This window comes from Carassius carassius, chromosome 27 (assembly GCF_963082965.1).
Source record: "Carassius carassius chromosome 27, fCarCar2.1, whole genome shotgun sequence".
NCBI lineage: Eukaryota > Metazoa > Chordata > Actinopteri > Cypriniformes > Cyprinidae > Carassius > Carassius carassius.
This window is the reverse complement of record NC_081781.1, coordinates 12,010,686-12,025,630: the sequence shown is the minus strand read 5'-3', so window position 1 is coordinate 12,025,630 and position 14,945 is coordinate 12,010,686. Positions and strand designations below refer to the sequence as shown.

The 14,945-nt window shown below is 37.3% G+C and overlaps 3 protein-coding genes and 1 non-coding gene across 4 annotated transcripts; all 4 read right to left on the bottom strand.

Moving 5' to 3' along the window:
* Positions 1-96: 96 nt before the first annotated feature.
* LOC132106745 (neuroendocrine protein 7B2) lies at positions 97-2,450 on the bottom strand. The gene is made up of 6 exons (XM_059512709.1): positions 2,349-2,450; positions 1,752-1,986; positions 1,469-1,618; positions 1,164-1,276; positions 594-647; positions 97-425 (listed from the first exon to the last, which is right to left on the bottom strand). Exons 2-6 carry the CDS (start codon positions 1,972-1,974, stop codon positions 309-311), a joined length of 657 nt encoding a protein of 218 aa, XP_059368692.1. The 5' UTR covers positions 1,975-1,986; positions 2,349-2,450; the 3' UTR covers positions 97-308.
* A 640-nt stretch (positions 2,451-3,090) lies between these two features.
* Positions 3,091-6,650, bottom strand: actc1a (actin alpha cardiac muscle 1a). Its single transcript, XM_059512708.1, has 9 exons — positions 6,496-6,650; positions 5,573-5,724; positions 5,314-5,442; positions 5,061-5,171; positions 4,382-4,466; positions 4,106-4,267; positions 3,717-3,908; positions 3,426-3,607; positions 3,091-3,343 (listed from the first exon to the last, which is right to left on the bottom strand). Exons 2-9 carry the CDS (start codon positions 5,699-5,701, stop codon positions 3,200-3,202), a joined length of 1,134 nt encoding a protein of 377 aa, XP_059368691.1. The 5' UTR covers positions 5,702-5,724; positions 6,496-6,650; the 3' UTR covers positions 3,091-3,199.
* Positions 6,651-10,920: 4,270 nt separating this feature from the next.
* LOC132106743 (ribonucleoside-diphosphate reductase subunit M2) lies at positions 10,921-14,287 on the bottom strand. Its single transcript, XM_059512707.1, has 10 exons — positions 13,986-14,287; positions 13,718-13,783; positions 12,875-13,021; positions 12,636-12,752; positions 12,423-12,556; positions 12,087-12,181; positions 11,886-12,019; positions 11,691-11,795; positions 11,497-11,610; positions 10,921-11,321 (listed from the first exon to the last, which is right to left on the bottom strand). The coding sequence occupies exons 1-10, from the start codon at positions 14,076-14,078 to the stop codon at positions 11,169-11,171; spliced, it is 1,158 nt and encodes a 385-aa protein (XP_059368690.1). The 5' UTR covers positions 14,079-14,287; the 3' UTR covers positions 10,921-11,168.
* LOC132107458 (small nucleolar RNA SNORD94) lies at positions 12,258-12,393 on the bottom strand. Its single transcript, XR_009424313.1, has one exon. It is a non-coding gene; the product is annotated as a small nucleolar RNA SNORD94 (small nucleolar RNA).
* Positions 14,288-14,945: the final 658 nt, after the last annotated feature.

The following is a 14,945-nucleotide window of genomic DNA, read 5'->3' as shown; positions in this document are numbered from 1 at the left end:
TCCAGTGCTTCAGGAGAGTAGGGAAGCTTGTGATGAATGTATATTGTGTTGTTTGTAATCTAGATGAATCATGAAGTTAAAAACACTCGTCTCCAATTATCTGCACATGAACATATACATCATTTTTATTTGATTAAGGGATATTACAACAAAAGTTGTGTCAAGAGAATAATGATTTATGTTAGTCAACCTTTGCTACTCTATTAATAATATGATTTATTTGAATATCGCACATAATTTAATGCTGACTTTACTGTAAAACTAATAAAAGATTTTCATTGTACAGATTTTTATAAATAACATGATGTTCAGGTCTTGATATTGCTTGTAGCAGTTTCAACCTCTTCTTCCTCTGGGAAATGTGGCACTGATTTCTTGGCCACCACATTATCCAGCCTCTGTCCCATCAGATATGGATTTGCACTCTGAAACAGAGTGCACAGTCAGTGACAAATCCTGTGACATTTTTTTCTGAAAATACAATATCTATATGCAACAGGGCCCCATCTAATAATTACTGCGTTTGAGCCTCTACTGACAACGAACCAACCAACAGAAAAAAATAAAAATAATATTATATATATATAGCTTACCCTTTTACTTCTTTTCGGCCCACCCTTCAGCTTTTCATACAACAGTCCTTTATTCTGAAAGAAAGAAAATGGATATTTAGTGCAGTCTGCTACAGACAAGAATCCTGGGCTATCTTTGCTTCGTGTTTCACACTGTTCATAATTTAAAATAAAAAATGCATAGTCTAAATGCACTGTGAGTCTCTTTGGATCAAAGCATCTGCTAAATGCATAAATGTAAATGTAAGGCAACATTTGCTGTGTCAGTGTCATTACAGTATCAAACGCAGCATGCAACCTGTTTACATGATGGCATTAGCATTGTGCATCCTCATTTTATATATTGCTGACACTGTGCTATCAAGTTTTCCAGAATGGACTTTTTGGACTATAAAGGTAAGAATGAAGCTGTTTGTTCTTTACTCCAGTCATCGTTTAACATTAACTTTACCTGGGGTTAAAAGCAGAGTTTACAATGACGATATCATGGGGTTAAGTGCAGTTTAAAAAGCCCTTAAATTAAATTTAAAAAAATTTTTTAATAAAGAATGTTATCTCAATCTTTTTTCAAGGTGTCAAGTGTGAACTCACCCACTTCGCGAGTGCAGGGTAGTCATGCTCAGGGTCAAAGAGGTGCTGATGTTTCTGGAACTCTCGACTGAACTCTGCAGTGTCTGGAGAGTTCTCTAAACATCCATCAGCAGCTATAAAAACATCACATTTTTAAACAAAAGTTTTTTAGGTCATTCACAAAAATTCTGAGTTTTCATTCCTTTAGGAGAATATGGTAAACACCTTCAAATCAAATATTCAGTTAATTTTCTTTGCCAATTAATAAATATGAATGGTGACACTGCTGTATATTTGTGCATTCAGTTACATTTGGACCAACATACCACTCTTTCCAAGAGGGCAAGGATTGGGAGGGTCAGGGTAACCATGGTCCTCGCTGAAGTCTTTGGGAACACTGTCTCCAGTTAACTCTGCAACAATGTTGGGAATGTTCCCATACGGCCCGAGATGCTGGAGTCCCTCATGTGCACCACCTATTGGACAAAGTGTAAATTTACACATGAAGGCCAGCACATAATGAGGAATAGGCTATTATTAGGACCATCAGGGATCATTTACATTTTTAAAAACGTGTAATTACCTACAGTTATACAGAGAAACTCTTACCTTGGATGCTGAGCGGGCCGACTATGTTGGTGGCCTGGTGCGCGGGATACTCGACCCTAGGCCTCGCGATCCCCAGCTGCTCCATCACACCGTGCAGCAGGCGCTGGATGTCCGCCTCCGACACCTGATCCACCGTGCGCGGACTGCGGCCAGAAACGACGACCATCCAGCTTATGATGACACTCAGAAGAACCGTGTGTGCCATTTTCGGAGCCGAACCCATCGTTGACGTTCACTACACCGACAATAAACACAACACGTAACGTCAGTCTTAAATTATTGATACGCTTTTTGCTAAAACGGCGGTTTAAAATAAAGGTAACATTATTTATTAAGATGTTATATTCGCCGAAAAAGTCATGTAAAAATTTGACTATAATTCTGATGCTTAAATATAATACCTTAAATATTATTAAGCTCAGAGAAATCGCGCATTCCTGTTTGTAACTACGTCACAAGTGAACAACCTTCATAAAAACAGGCCATTATTTTATAAGCGCAAATTAAGAAGCACATTCGTATTACAGCAAAACTGAAAACCCAGCTTGTGTAGCTATAGAGAATAAACAGATAACCAAATATACAAAGATAACCTACCATGTAATGTGGATTGTGGATTGAGAAAGAGGGTTGTCTGGTTCAGTACAGATGCCGTCCTCCTCCTCTTCCTTGCTTCATTTGCTCTGTTGCCAGGCAGCGAATCATCATCTCACCTCTTGGTTTATCTGTTAAACCATGCTGCTGGGTTTTATTGGGAAAGGTAGAAGGGCAACGTTTAAGAAAATAAAGAATAGACTACAGGTTATAAGAAAAATGTTTAAGGAAATATGTTATTTTAAATAAATAAATCACATGCTATGAGGTATGTGACGTCATATTCAGATAATGTTATGAACCTGTCAGTTTAATCGAATTATAGCAAATATAGCCTACAATTCAAATACACTGGGTTCTTTTTTTCGCATGTAATTCACTCCTCTTTAAAATAATCAACAACAATAGGCTAATGGTGTATAAGTAATTCATAAATTTCCCTGGAAGTATTTTCTAAGGAACAGGCATTATTATAACGTTTATGGAACATCACCAGTGCATTCACATGCAACTCAGAATCTTTTTAACTCATACTCTGCCTTTTAGTTTAGTTTTAGTTTGTTTGTAAAGTTTTAGAAATCCTTTGAAACAAATGTAAAAAAAAAAAATCTACTAGCTAAATAATTAAAATGGATGAACATAAATTAAGAGCTTTTGTTGAGAAAAATAGAAAAGGCTGTATTTGTCAGTTCGGAAAATAGCTACATTTTATTCATCAAATATTCAGATAAAACAAAATGCGAGCTTGTTACACATCACAACTTTTATTACAACAGTACATGTATATACAACACAAGGCACAGTACAAATGCATACAGAGGGTTAGTTGGATTGCATTGAAGATAATTTGAGGTTTAGAAGCACTTCCTGTGGACGATGGAGGGACCTGCCTCATCATACTCCTGCTTGCTGATCCACATCTGCTGGAAGGTGGACAAGGAAGCCAGGATGGAACCGCCAATCCAGACCGAGTACTTACGTTCAGGGGGAGCAATGATCTAGAGGATGAGCATGAGAACATGAATGTAGTTAGACTGTAAAATTACATAAACAAGCTAATTTAGTCAGATGGATGTTTACCTTGATCTTCATTGTGCTGGGGGCCAGAGCTGTGATCTCCTTCTGCATACGGTCAGCAATACCAGGGTACATGGTGGTACCACCAGACAGGACGTTGTTGGCATACAGATCCTTGCGGATGTCAATGTCGCACTTCATAATGCTGTTGTAGGCGGTCTCATGGATGCCAGCAGACTCCATTCCTGTGAGGAGCAACATTGCAAGCTATATTAACAAAGAAACAATTGTGATCTAAAAACAGCAACATGGAGTAATGCAATGAGGTAATTTGCCAAAACAGCCAAAAAATACCAATGAAAGAGGGCTGGAAGAGAGTCTCGGGGCAGCGGAAACGCTCGTTCCCAATGGTGATGACCTGTCCATCCGGCAACTCGTAGGACTTCTCCAGAGAGGAGGAAGAGGCAGCAGTCGCCATTTCATTCTCGAAGTCCAGAGCAACATAACACAGCTTCTCCTTAATATCACGCACAATCTCACGCTCAGCTATGGAAGAGAAGAGAGCACAAGTTTATTTTAAACTGGTAAAAGACATAATGAAAACGTATTGTATGTAAATGTAAATACATTTTAAAACGTAAAATGTATTTTGCATGCATAAAAAGTGTCCTATCTTGAGGCCACACGAGCATTTGCTACATTTTCTTAAAATCCTGTATAAGTAGAATTCTTCCAGTACCCACCGGTAGTCACAAAAGAGTAACCACGCTCAGTCAGGATCTTCATCAGGTAGTCAGTCAGATCGCGACCGGCCAGATCCAGACGCATGATGGCGTGAGGAAGAGCATAACCCTCATAGATGGGGACGTTGTGGGTCACACCATCACCAGAGTCCAGCACGATACCTGTAACATGATCCATTGGCATGATAAGTATTGCTTTCTAAGTATTACAGACTTTTATATTAATTAAAACCTATAATGTTACATATGGCTTCCAGTGACTTTATAGACACTGACCAGTGGTACGGCCTGAAGCGTACAGAGAGAGCACAGCCTGAATGGCAACATACATGGCAGGGACGTTGAAGGTCTCAAACATGATCTGAAAAGAGAGGAAAATATTAGTTTCAGCCAGGGTTATTATTGTTAACTAAAACTAAATCCTCAAAAATATAAGCATTAACTAAAATTAAACAGCTAAATAAGCTAGTTGTTAAGGCAACCTTTCTAAGTTTTCTCATTTTTATTTAAAGCTGAAGCAGCCTGCTAAACAACTACAACTAAATAAACTACCACTTAAGTTAAATCTCAAAAGACATATTAATATGTAATAATAAAAAATACAAAAACACAACAAAATTACCGAAACGTCAAAATAAAATTAATATAGAAAATTGAAAAATAAAATTCAAAATATTAACAAAAACTACCAGTAATGGTAAACACATACTGAAATGAATTTGGTTTTATGAAAACCCAAGTCTAAAGGGCCACAAGGGGATGCTAGAGCATCCATGAAAAAGTTCAGAGAAAATTGTTTAATAAAAAAGTTAATATTTATGTAATTTTTCATTAAAATATAAAAAAAATGTTTATAGTACAAATGATTTTGAAAATATATGGCTGCCATTACATGCTGCCACTATAGGGCATCATCATATTTGTAAAACGTTTGTAAACCCCTGCATTAGCTTACCTGTGTCATCTTCTCCCTGTTGGCTTTAGGGTTGAGGGGGGCCTCAGTGAGCAGAGTGGGGTGCTCCTCGGGCGCCACACGCAGTTCGTTGTAGAAGGTGTGATGCCAGATCTGAAAACATTTAAATATGTTAAATCATTGAAGGAATGCATGGTGGTGACCACAGGATGTATAAAATCTCTTTTATATTTGCTTTTAATTAATAATAAAAATAGTCAAATTAACAATTCTGTATTAATCCTTTAATTGCTACCTTTTCCATGTCATCCCAGTTGGTGATGATGCCGTGCTCGATGGGGTATTTCAGAGTAAGGATACCCCTCTTACTCTGAGCCTCATCTCCCACATAGCTGTCTTTCTGACCCATACCCACCATCACACCCTAAAGGAAAAGAGTCATGGGTTACCACCAAGCATCTATAGTTTAGTTAGTTTGATATGATGATTTTCCACAGCCAATATACTATATGTTGGCTGGAACAAGGAATTTACTACATGCTTTGGAAGCCCACCTGGTGACGGGGTCTGCCAACAATTGAGGGAAAGACAGCACGGGGAGCATCATCACCGGCGAATCCAGCCTTGACCAAACCAGAACCGTTGTCACACACGAGTGCGGTAGTCTCATCGTCGTCACACATGATTGGTTTTTTGTAGGATGGTCCTAGGAGAATGAGAGTGTATAAGTTAAAGTTAAAATCTGAATAATACAAATACTTGAACATACAAAAGTTAATAAATATATATTATAACTATATATCCTCTACAGTCCACTGAAACATTTCTAAACCTGCATTACAACACTCAGTATCAGGTAAGGTCAACAAAAGGCCAAAAGCAGCACAGCAGATCCTCTTTAAAGTATTTTAGGCATCAGCTCTTGTCATTCCGAGCGGAAGCCCCTGACCGAGTGTTTTTACAGTTGTCTGATGACAAATGACAGCAGGACCCAAGGGTGTCCTCCTCAGCTGTCTAGAACCTGTAAGAGATCCACTGGCAGCATGTGTCAGTTCACTACATCTGTTGATGACTCCCTTTATTATTGCATCTTCAAGTCACTCTTATGAGATGTTGTTTCTAACCCGAAGAATCCTTTAGTCAATCACGCACAACCAGTTACAACTGCTCATTTCTGCTGTCCTTCATCACCTCAAGCATTATTGTTCATGTTAGCAATGGGCAACTATCTGTTCTCCTACATTTCTCTAGTTACTGCTACAGGTACAGTCAGAAAGAATGAGCAATTATATTGTTAGTAGTTTCTGCTAAGACCATCAATGTAAAATCAGCCAATTATCCGCCATCTGCATCAACAGTTCCAGAGATTAATGGTCCTTCCCATGTAGGAGATGAAGTGTTGGGTTATTCCTTTTCAAATCTCTCTCTATCGTCCCTGAAGTAGTCCATAGAGATAAAGGTAGTAGCAAACACTCACCAAGTTGTAGCACAAGACTGGGGCTTCCGCTGGGATGAAGGGCATGGGAGAAGGATGTCTTTTAAATATGCTAGCGATGGGGGGGGCTTGGGTTCATGGGTGGGATCTGGAGTTCACACAAGACCAAATAAGAATTGGCCCATAGCAAGTATAGCCTGAACTCCATGGACTTACCAAAATGGACAGATGTTTCTTAAGAGGTGACAGATCCTCTTTGAGAGCAAAATAAGCGGTGGAAAATTGTTTTATGATTTCAGAGCCAAATGGAAGGCCAAAAAAAGTCAAGTAGTATTCTTTGATTGTTCTCCATATGTTTTAACAAAAAGTTTTATGTCATGCTCTGTTATTTGTGACAAAAGCAAACAAACAAAAAAATAAAGTAGTGCTTTTTGATTAGGAATTGTGGATGGATTTGATCTATTGATTTGGCTAAAGAAAATCTTATATTAACTGATGCCATTCTTGTAAGGATAATGGTTATTAGACAACATTAGAGTTTTTATTGTTGGCAGATATTGAAAATCTGGTTGTGCATTTTTACATTTAGATGATCTTTGCCATCATCTAACACATTTAAAATGAATCTTCTAAAACACAAATAATTTGATTATTCTGCTGTAGCAAAACTAATTTAATATCCAGTTTTCATTGTTTACTTTATAATGTAATACCGAAAGTCCAATACTGAACGTTTTTGTACTGTTAACTCAAACTAAAACTATTAAAAATAATTCATGTTAAGCTGGACATGAAACTGAAATAAAATAAAATTGAAATATTAGCCTAAAATGATCCCTTGGAAAATAGGAAGAAGATTAAGTTACAAAATAAATAAACTGACTATAACTAAAACTAAACAAAATTAAGCTAATTAGAATTATTAAAAATGAATACAAAATAACAAAAGCACATAACAAAATTATTAAAGCCTAAGCTAAATTAGACAACTAAAAATATAAAAACATTCAAAATATTAATATTATTAATAATAATAGCATATAAATATAATCCTAAAATAACACTGAATGAAATTCACTTTAAGCATTTAAAATGATTATTTTTTTATTTGTAGTGTTTTATTTTTAACTTAGACAGAACTGTACATAATTTTAATATTTACCATTTCTTGTCCAATAATAATTGTATTTAAACATAAGACAATAGCACATGAAAAAGAGTGTCATTATACACACAGAAATGTGAAAATAATAGGTTTGAGCTGCTATTTGCACCAATAAGAATGTCAGGAAAGCACACGTCATGACCTTTGACCCAGAACAATATACAATATGTTTAAGGTCACTGTGACATGCAATGTCAAAAAATGATTTGACTTCACAGGCATCTGGAAGGATGTAACACTAGATGTGTGGGGTCACATTTAGGAACCAGACCTGACTGAGTAACACCACCTCTGTCAAATGGCCTGGGCCCTGGTATGTGATCGGGCCCACAACATGCCAGACAGCTGAGAGGTGTGGGGGGTGTTAAGAAGGACCCATGTCCTTTCTCTGCAACTGCTGTTCTCTGATTGGACCAGCTCTGTCCTTTTAGGGTCATGTTGAGTGACAGGTGTTCCTGAATACACATCAGTGCTGCTCCTCGGTGCTGCTTGCCTGGCTCCAGCTCCTTATTAGTCACCTTCTCACTGTTATCTCTTTCACTCAACACTATGACAAAACAACCTCGCTATGATGAATATGGTTTTTGTCAAACACATGTACTTTGGGTCAAAACATGCATTTCATAAACAATTAAGTTTTCTTTCAACATCTTAGAATGACCATTCGGTGTTAAAGGTGGCATTGCCTCCTGTTTTGGTGGGTATTTGTTATCTTGTGTTGTTTCAGGCTCGGAGAAGAGTAGATAACGTTCTATTTGTGATCCTCAAAGCTTCAGCTTGACTGAAAAAGAGCGTGATATCAGTGTGATAGCATTTTCTAACCTTTTGTTATCAGATTTCTGGAGTTTCTTATAGACCCTTTGGCCTGCTGTGCCAAAGTTGGATTATGTGGGTGCATTTCTGAGCACCTTAAAGTTTAAGCCTCTTTGTTAATGTGCTATTATTAGCCGTTTTTCATGCTAGCTTGAAAGAACACAATCCATTCGGATTCCCTTGAACCCTCATGTACTGTGACTGATACTGGCATCTTATTATAGCTCTGATGATGCTGTCTACCAAAACGAGATCATTGCTAATGGTTTCTTTGCATTTATACTGTATGAATTAGCATCTTTCTGGTGAATGAAACGCTGCAAATGTGCATTCAGGAAAGATAAGCAAAGGAATTTAGGTGTCCCAGTTGCGCTATTAATGTACAGTAACAGTTGTAAATCTACTGTGGCAATATTTACTGGGTTGTGATCTATTAGCGCTGCTGTGTGGGAGGCCCAGTGGTCAAACAAAGCAAGCAACACACACAAGCACATTGACAGGGTCCTGTCTCCTTAAAAGGACATGGGGGAGACACAGGATTTGCCTGTTTCAGGCAGCTGTGCTTACCAGTAGACCCCCATTTGGAGAGTGGCAACTGTTGGGCCCAAATGCCTTATAACATTCATTATATTTGGAACAATGGTTTGTTGTTCAACCTGTCTGTGACATGACCCTGCTGGGCCATACCAGAGAGTAATGTGGATTATATGCAGGGATGATGGCAGCTACAGTGTTCACAGGGCCTTAATAAAGGAGAATGTAGGAAATACACTATTTAAAGTTGAATTCACTTCATGTATCAAATGTGAGTCATTAAAAGATGAGTAAACATTGTGCTATTTCCAATAAAACCAACAACAAATGACAAAATAGCTAAAGAAAATTGCGTTTTTACTAGATTCAAAAAATAAAAACTCTTGACAGTAAGCAAAAACTAAAATAAGACAAATCTATAAATGCATAAACAATGTATTTTTGGCTATTGCTACAACCCGTGCTACTGATGACTGGTTTTGTTGTCCATGGTCACATATGGTCATGCAAAATGGCAGTAATATGTGCAGGAATATGGCAGTAATTTACAGTATGAGTACTAATAAACAGCAAATATGCTAGTAATGTGCATTCTGAGAAATGGGCCTTAAAAGGTGTTACTATAATTAAATAAATTTGCAAACAAATGTTTTGGGGGGAAAATACCAAGACAACACATGAGAGAAAAGTTTTTTGTGAGAAACCGAGTCAAGACATGGCTTTCATAGAAAACAGATGCATCACTTTAGATTAATTGTTTCTATATATGTGTGGCTCATAGTACCTGTTATTTCAGTGATATGTCTGATAACAAGATCTACTGTGTGTCGATGTGTCAGCTATGGCAGCTGTTGTCAGCAAAGGACTCTTCAGAATGGAGCGCTGACAGGCATGCTAATGAGAAAACTCCATATAAATGAGCTTCAGAATAGTGTCCCAGAGTCAATCGCTGTTTATATTCAGACATTCATATCGGCCCTCACAGAAAGACTCAGATGTTCATGAATATTCTTCATTGTGCATTTAGTGCTTACAGCAGCACAGATCAACTGAAGTCAGTGACAGTTGTACCACACTCCAAAACAGAAATAAGCAATAGGGGAAGACATAAGACTTGTTTTAGAATGTACAAAATAAAATATATCATATATAATACAAGCATGAATATTTTGAGCAAGTTAACTATATTAAAGCAGGTCAGATGATGTTAACTCTTTTCTAAGCGGTTTAAAGTTCATGCTGAGAGCATTTAGAGAACAACCAGACATCAGCTCATACCAGGAGTGCTCTAGATAATGACTACTATAAATATATGGAGTGCTTTAGAAGTTTCCATGTCCGCAATGTTGCTCATTACAAAAGGTGTATGGAGAGAACCATTTCATCCACTCAGTGTACTAAAACATTACGTCTTGATTAAACTTGGAAGTTCACATTTTCAGGTTGAAAAAAAAAAAAGTGCATTTTAAATAGACCATTTATTGGTCAGTAAGTACTGGCTCAATGTATCTAAAGGACTTTCAAAAAGTTCAAAACTGTAACAATATGGCAATAAACCTACAGTCAATTTTTCCTTGATTCTTCACTCAACGTGAAAAGACATTTTGAAAGAATGTAGCTGACGCCAGGAAGCCTGCTCCAGTTTGGGCAGGTGCTATAAAGCTTCACAGCAACTGAAAGAATTTATTAAGCTCATGTAAACAAAGGCAAATCTTGCCAAATTTTATACTTCCTTTCCTGGAAGTTAATCTACATGGTCATATGTTCAATGGAACAGTTGAAAGGCACTTTTGTATAACAAAATGATAGTAAATTACCCCTTTACCAAGTGACAGGTAACAGAACTTCAGCACCAGTTAAATCAAGTCTTTAATTAAAAATAATATAATAAAACACTATTGAAGTAAACTGATGTATGTTAGAATAAAAATGAAAACAATGAGTTGTACATACTATTTCAGTTCTTTACCATGCCCAAAAGGCAAAGCAAAGAAAAAGCAGCAGAGTTTCTTTTTATTATTATTTAAAACAACAAAAATAAAAAGACAATTTTAATACTAGATTAAAACCAAAGTGAAAGTAAAAAAAAAAAAAAAAAAAAAAAAAAATGAATTAAACAAACTGTAGAAATAAGTGAGGTCGAATCTCCTCAGAGTCCAAACAGTTCATAGTTTGCTTCCATTCATGCACTCGTAAGAAAACTCTAAAAATCAGCATCCAGCCTGAAAGTGTTATCGGTGGGTCCGGACATGACTCCCATCCGCTGGTACTCGCCGACTCGCTTCTCAAAGAAGTTGGTCTTCCCCTCCAAGGAAATGTTCTCCATGAAGTCAAAAGGATTTTCCACTTTATAGACCTAGAAAGCAATATTTAAAAGTAAAGTTAAAATACCATCAATTTAAATGAAAGCATGGAACAAGGCTACTGAGCTGAGGTCAGTTACAAAGACTATACTGCCACCATGAGCAGAGATGTAGAACTACTACATTAAAAAAAAACAAAAAAAAAAAAACAGCCCCACACAACCCTACCTTGTCAAATCCCAGCTCCAGCAGAAGTCTATCAGCCACAAACTCAATGTATTGCTTCATCAGGTCACAATTCATGCCAATAAGCTTTACTGGCAGAGCATCAGTCAGGAATTCCTAGGAAGTTAGAGAAATTAGTTTGGTTTCTTAAAACAAATCCAAAGCAACAGTCGCCGAAATGTATATGGTACACAAACCTGTTCAATCTCAACTGCATTCATGATGATTTTCTTTACGGTTGCCTCCGAAGGTTTGTTGACCAAGTGCTTGAACATGAGGCAGGCAAAGTCACAGTGTAGACCCTGTAAAGATAAACGTGAAGACCACCTCTTCAGCTTTCACACACTTCCAAAAGCATTCATACCAGTTAGGATGCATCTTAAAATGGTTACCTCATCTCTGCTGATAAGTTCATTGGAGAAGGTGAGTCCCGGCATGAGTCCTCTCTTCTTTAGCCAGAAAATAGAAGCAAAAGACCCAGAAAAGAAGATTCCTTCCACAGCAGCGAAAGCCACCACTCTCTCCCCTAAATACAAACATTTATTAGATCAAACCTTAAAAATAAAAATAAACCGTACATTAATACAACATACCGTATTGTGCATTTTTGTCACCAATCCAGTTGAGCGCCCAGTCGGCCTTCTTCTTTACGCAAGGCATGGTCTCAATGGCATTGAAGAGAAATTCTCTGAAAAAAAAAAAAAAAAACTCATTAGTCAACTAATGTCTACATACACCGATCATAATTAGAAAAGCATATTTATGGAGCTCAGTTAAGGCGATAGTTTCGTGCTGACGCCCTACAACCAGCTGACCACATGTCCACTGATCTTGAGCAGTCAACACTCAGCTCCCATTATCAGCTGAGGTACGTACCCCTGCGCCACTCATCATCGCCCTAAATAACTCCATCATGTCCAAAAGCTCACCTCTCTTTGGGATCTTTTATGTAGGTGTCAATCAACAGACTGTACATTTCAGAGTGGATGTTTTCCATGGCAATCTGGAAACCGTAGAAGCAACGGGCTTCAGTCACTTGGACTTCCTGAGTAAATCGCTCCACCTAGAGCACCACAGAAGACTAGAGATTAGAATCAGGTGGCTTTTTACAGGTGCTTGCACAAGTTTGCCTCTGAACTCACCAAGTTCTCATTGACGATGCCATCACTCGCAGCGAAAAAAGCCAAAACATGAGAGATGAAGTATCTCTCCTCGTCTTTCAGGGAGTCCCAGTGCTGAAGATCTTTGGACAGGTCAACCTTGGAGAAAATAAAAATGCAAAACTTAATTTTTTTTAACCAAATTAAGTGTGCCAGCAGCTTTGATGCCATGAGACCCATAAATGTAATATCACCCATGTTAACAAATACTAGAAGCTCACCTCCTCTGCAGTCCAGAAAGAGGCCTCTGCCTTCTTGTACATCTGCCAGATGTCATGGTACTGAATTGGGAAAATGACAAAGCGGTGGGGGTTCTCCTTCAGAAGGGGCTCCTCCTCCACAGCTCCTTTCTTAGCTTTTGTCTGCTCCTTATAAAAGTAAAAAAATAAATAAAAATAGGTTAAAGCAGCATTAAACACTTAAATATTTACCATTTTTCATTCCTGAAAAAATTTAAGTTAATTTAAGTTTAGGTAACCATTCAAATGACTGAATCTTAACACCATAAATAAAAGAAAACGGGGAAAAGGCAAGTTAACTGGATTTCCTTCGTGTTTTTAGAAAAGTATGGACCATATAAGGTTTACGTATCATTCAAGTGATACTACTTCCGGTCTAGTTTCCCGGTAAAACAAGAGTGCTCATCCGTTTAATATATTTATTAAGAAATAGTTTATATAAACATTGTAATAGAATATGGGCGTATTTTCATATTTACACGCAAGTTCTCACGTGAATTCTGCATCGTTACACGACATTAAATCAGTTCGAGCTACTGACCCGCCAAAACAAGATATTACCCAAAGGGAATAACTAGCTCAAAACATTAAATACAAATTGTAGGCTACCTTATGTCATGGACTTAAGTAGATTCGCTTTAAGAGTATCATTTCTTATATAAGGTCTTGATATTTTGGATGGAACAGTCCAACTTGGCGCGCTCTGAATCCGCCAAATTTCAACAACCACTTTAAAGACATCGCTCGACAAAACACTAATGGTAATCATTTAAAATGTGTAACGTTACGGGATTTGGGAATGCAGTTAAAGTGAGCGCAAGTTACCTCTGAATCAAAGATTTTGCGCGCCGTTTTGGACGCCAGGATCCTGCTGGAGCTCAGGCTGGGCGGCTGAGGACAAAACAAATCACCCATTTAGGATCTACAGCATAATAAACCGTTTAACATGTGTCCTGTAGTTAAACAAAAAAAAAAGTGATATTTCTACCGAAGTGTGCAATATTCATCTAGACGCTTAAAACGTGAAGCATCTCAGTAAGTTACAAGTCTTAAAACGATTATAATAAAACAACTGAAATAGTAATAAACTTACCGTGTTTTCTTTGTCCACCAAGGACATGTTGTTGATTTTGGCAGAAATTGTGTTTTCGTTCTTAGTTTTCAGTGGAGAGCGAGTTGACTGCATTGTTAAAGCTTAAAGTGTTAGGTCAAACAGAAAATGAGGATAAGTTAAAAAGATGAACAACTTCTAAAACAAAGTCAGCAAAATAAATAAAATGGAAAGCGTAAGCTTAAAGATCTAACAGGTGAAGCCCAGCTGAAAGAAAGAAAACGAAGGTTAAACGCCAGAGGTTGTTTTATATTCGATTCTTGGCGCTCATTCTCAGCCAATAAGAACAGGACAAACTTCACCGCTTTGTTTGGTCCTTTTAACTATTTCATCAGACGAACCAATCAGAATTCTCGTCACGTGAGAGTTCCGCCTCCCGGGAAATTCAAACGTGTTGGGGGATGCGAAGTGTTACACAAAATCGAACGTGCAATTACACAAACTGGTTTAAAAAGGCGCGAATACGAAACAAAACTATATATAATATATTGCTATTATTATTATTACAAAGTATTTTATTTTGTAAATATAAAAAAAAAACTTTGTAAAAATATAAAGAGTACAAGATGTGTTCAAGTTAAGAGCTCACACAGGAAAACCTTACATTTGCGTGCAATAGCATTTCTGTTTACACTCTACATCAATAAGTCGGCATTATTTGTAATTTCTTTCTAACAGAATAAGGTTAATGAAAATGATACGCAACGTTAGTACCAATAAAACCAGTACATTCATCAGTCACATAAAGATAACACATTAAACAGCACACAATAAAATGTTACTTAGGTAAAAAAAAATCCCAATGCTGTTTGGAGGGGAATACGTTTTTAAAGAGCCCCTTTTTATAACGTAGCAGCCACAACTTATTTTCGACAAAACCTTCCGAAAGGAAGCAATGGTTTGGCGCCAGATTTGAGTAAACAATAAAAACACATAACGTCA

Coding starts and splice junctions, on each gene's coding strand:
- LOC132106743 (XM_059512707.1), bottom strand. CDS start 14,078: ATGCAGTCAACTCGCTCTCCACTGAAAACTAAGAACGAAAACACAATT. Junction 12,753..12,874: donor CTTTCTGGACTGCAGAGGAG/GTGAGCTTCTAG, acceptor ATTTTCTCCAAG/GTTGACCTGTCCAAAGATCT. Junction 12,557..12,635: donor GCATCGTCAATGAGAACTTG/GTGAGTTCAGAG, acceptor GTGGTGCTCTAG/GTGGAGCGATTTACTCAGGA.
- actc1a (XM_059512708.1), bottom strand. CDS start 5,701: ATGTGTGACGACGATGAGACTACCGCACTCGTGTGTGACAACGGTTCT. Junction 4,268..4,381: donor CGCTTCAGGCCGTACCACTG/GTCAGTGTCTAT, acceptor ATCATGTTACAG/GTATCGTGCTGGACTCTGGT. Junction 3,344..3,425: donor CCAGCACAATGAAGATCAAG/GTAAACATCCAT, acceptor CTCATCCTCTAG/ATCATTGCTCCCCCTGAACG.
- LOC132106745 (XM_059512709.1), bottom strand. CDS start 1,974: ATGGGTTCGGCTCCGAAAATGGCACACACGGTTCTTCTGAGTGTCATC. Junction 1,619..1,751: donor CGGCCCGCTCAGCATCCAAG/GTAAGAGTTTCT, acceptor TTTGTCCAATAG/GTGGTGCACATGAGGGACTC. Junction 648..1,163: donor ACCCTGCACTCGCGAAGTGG/GTGAGTTCACAC, acceptor TCTTTCTTTCAG/AATAAAGGACTGTTGTATGA.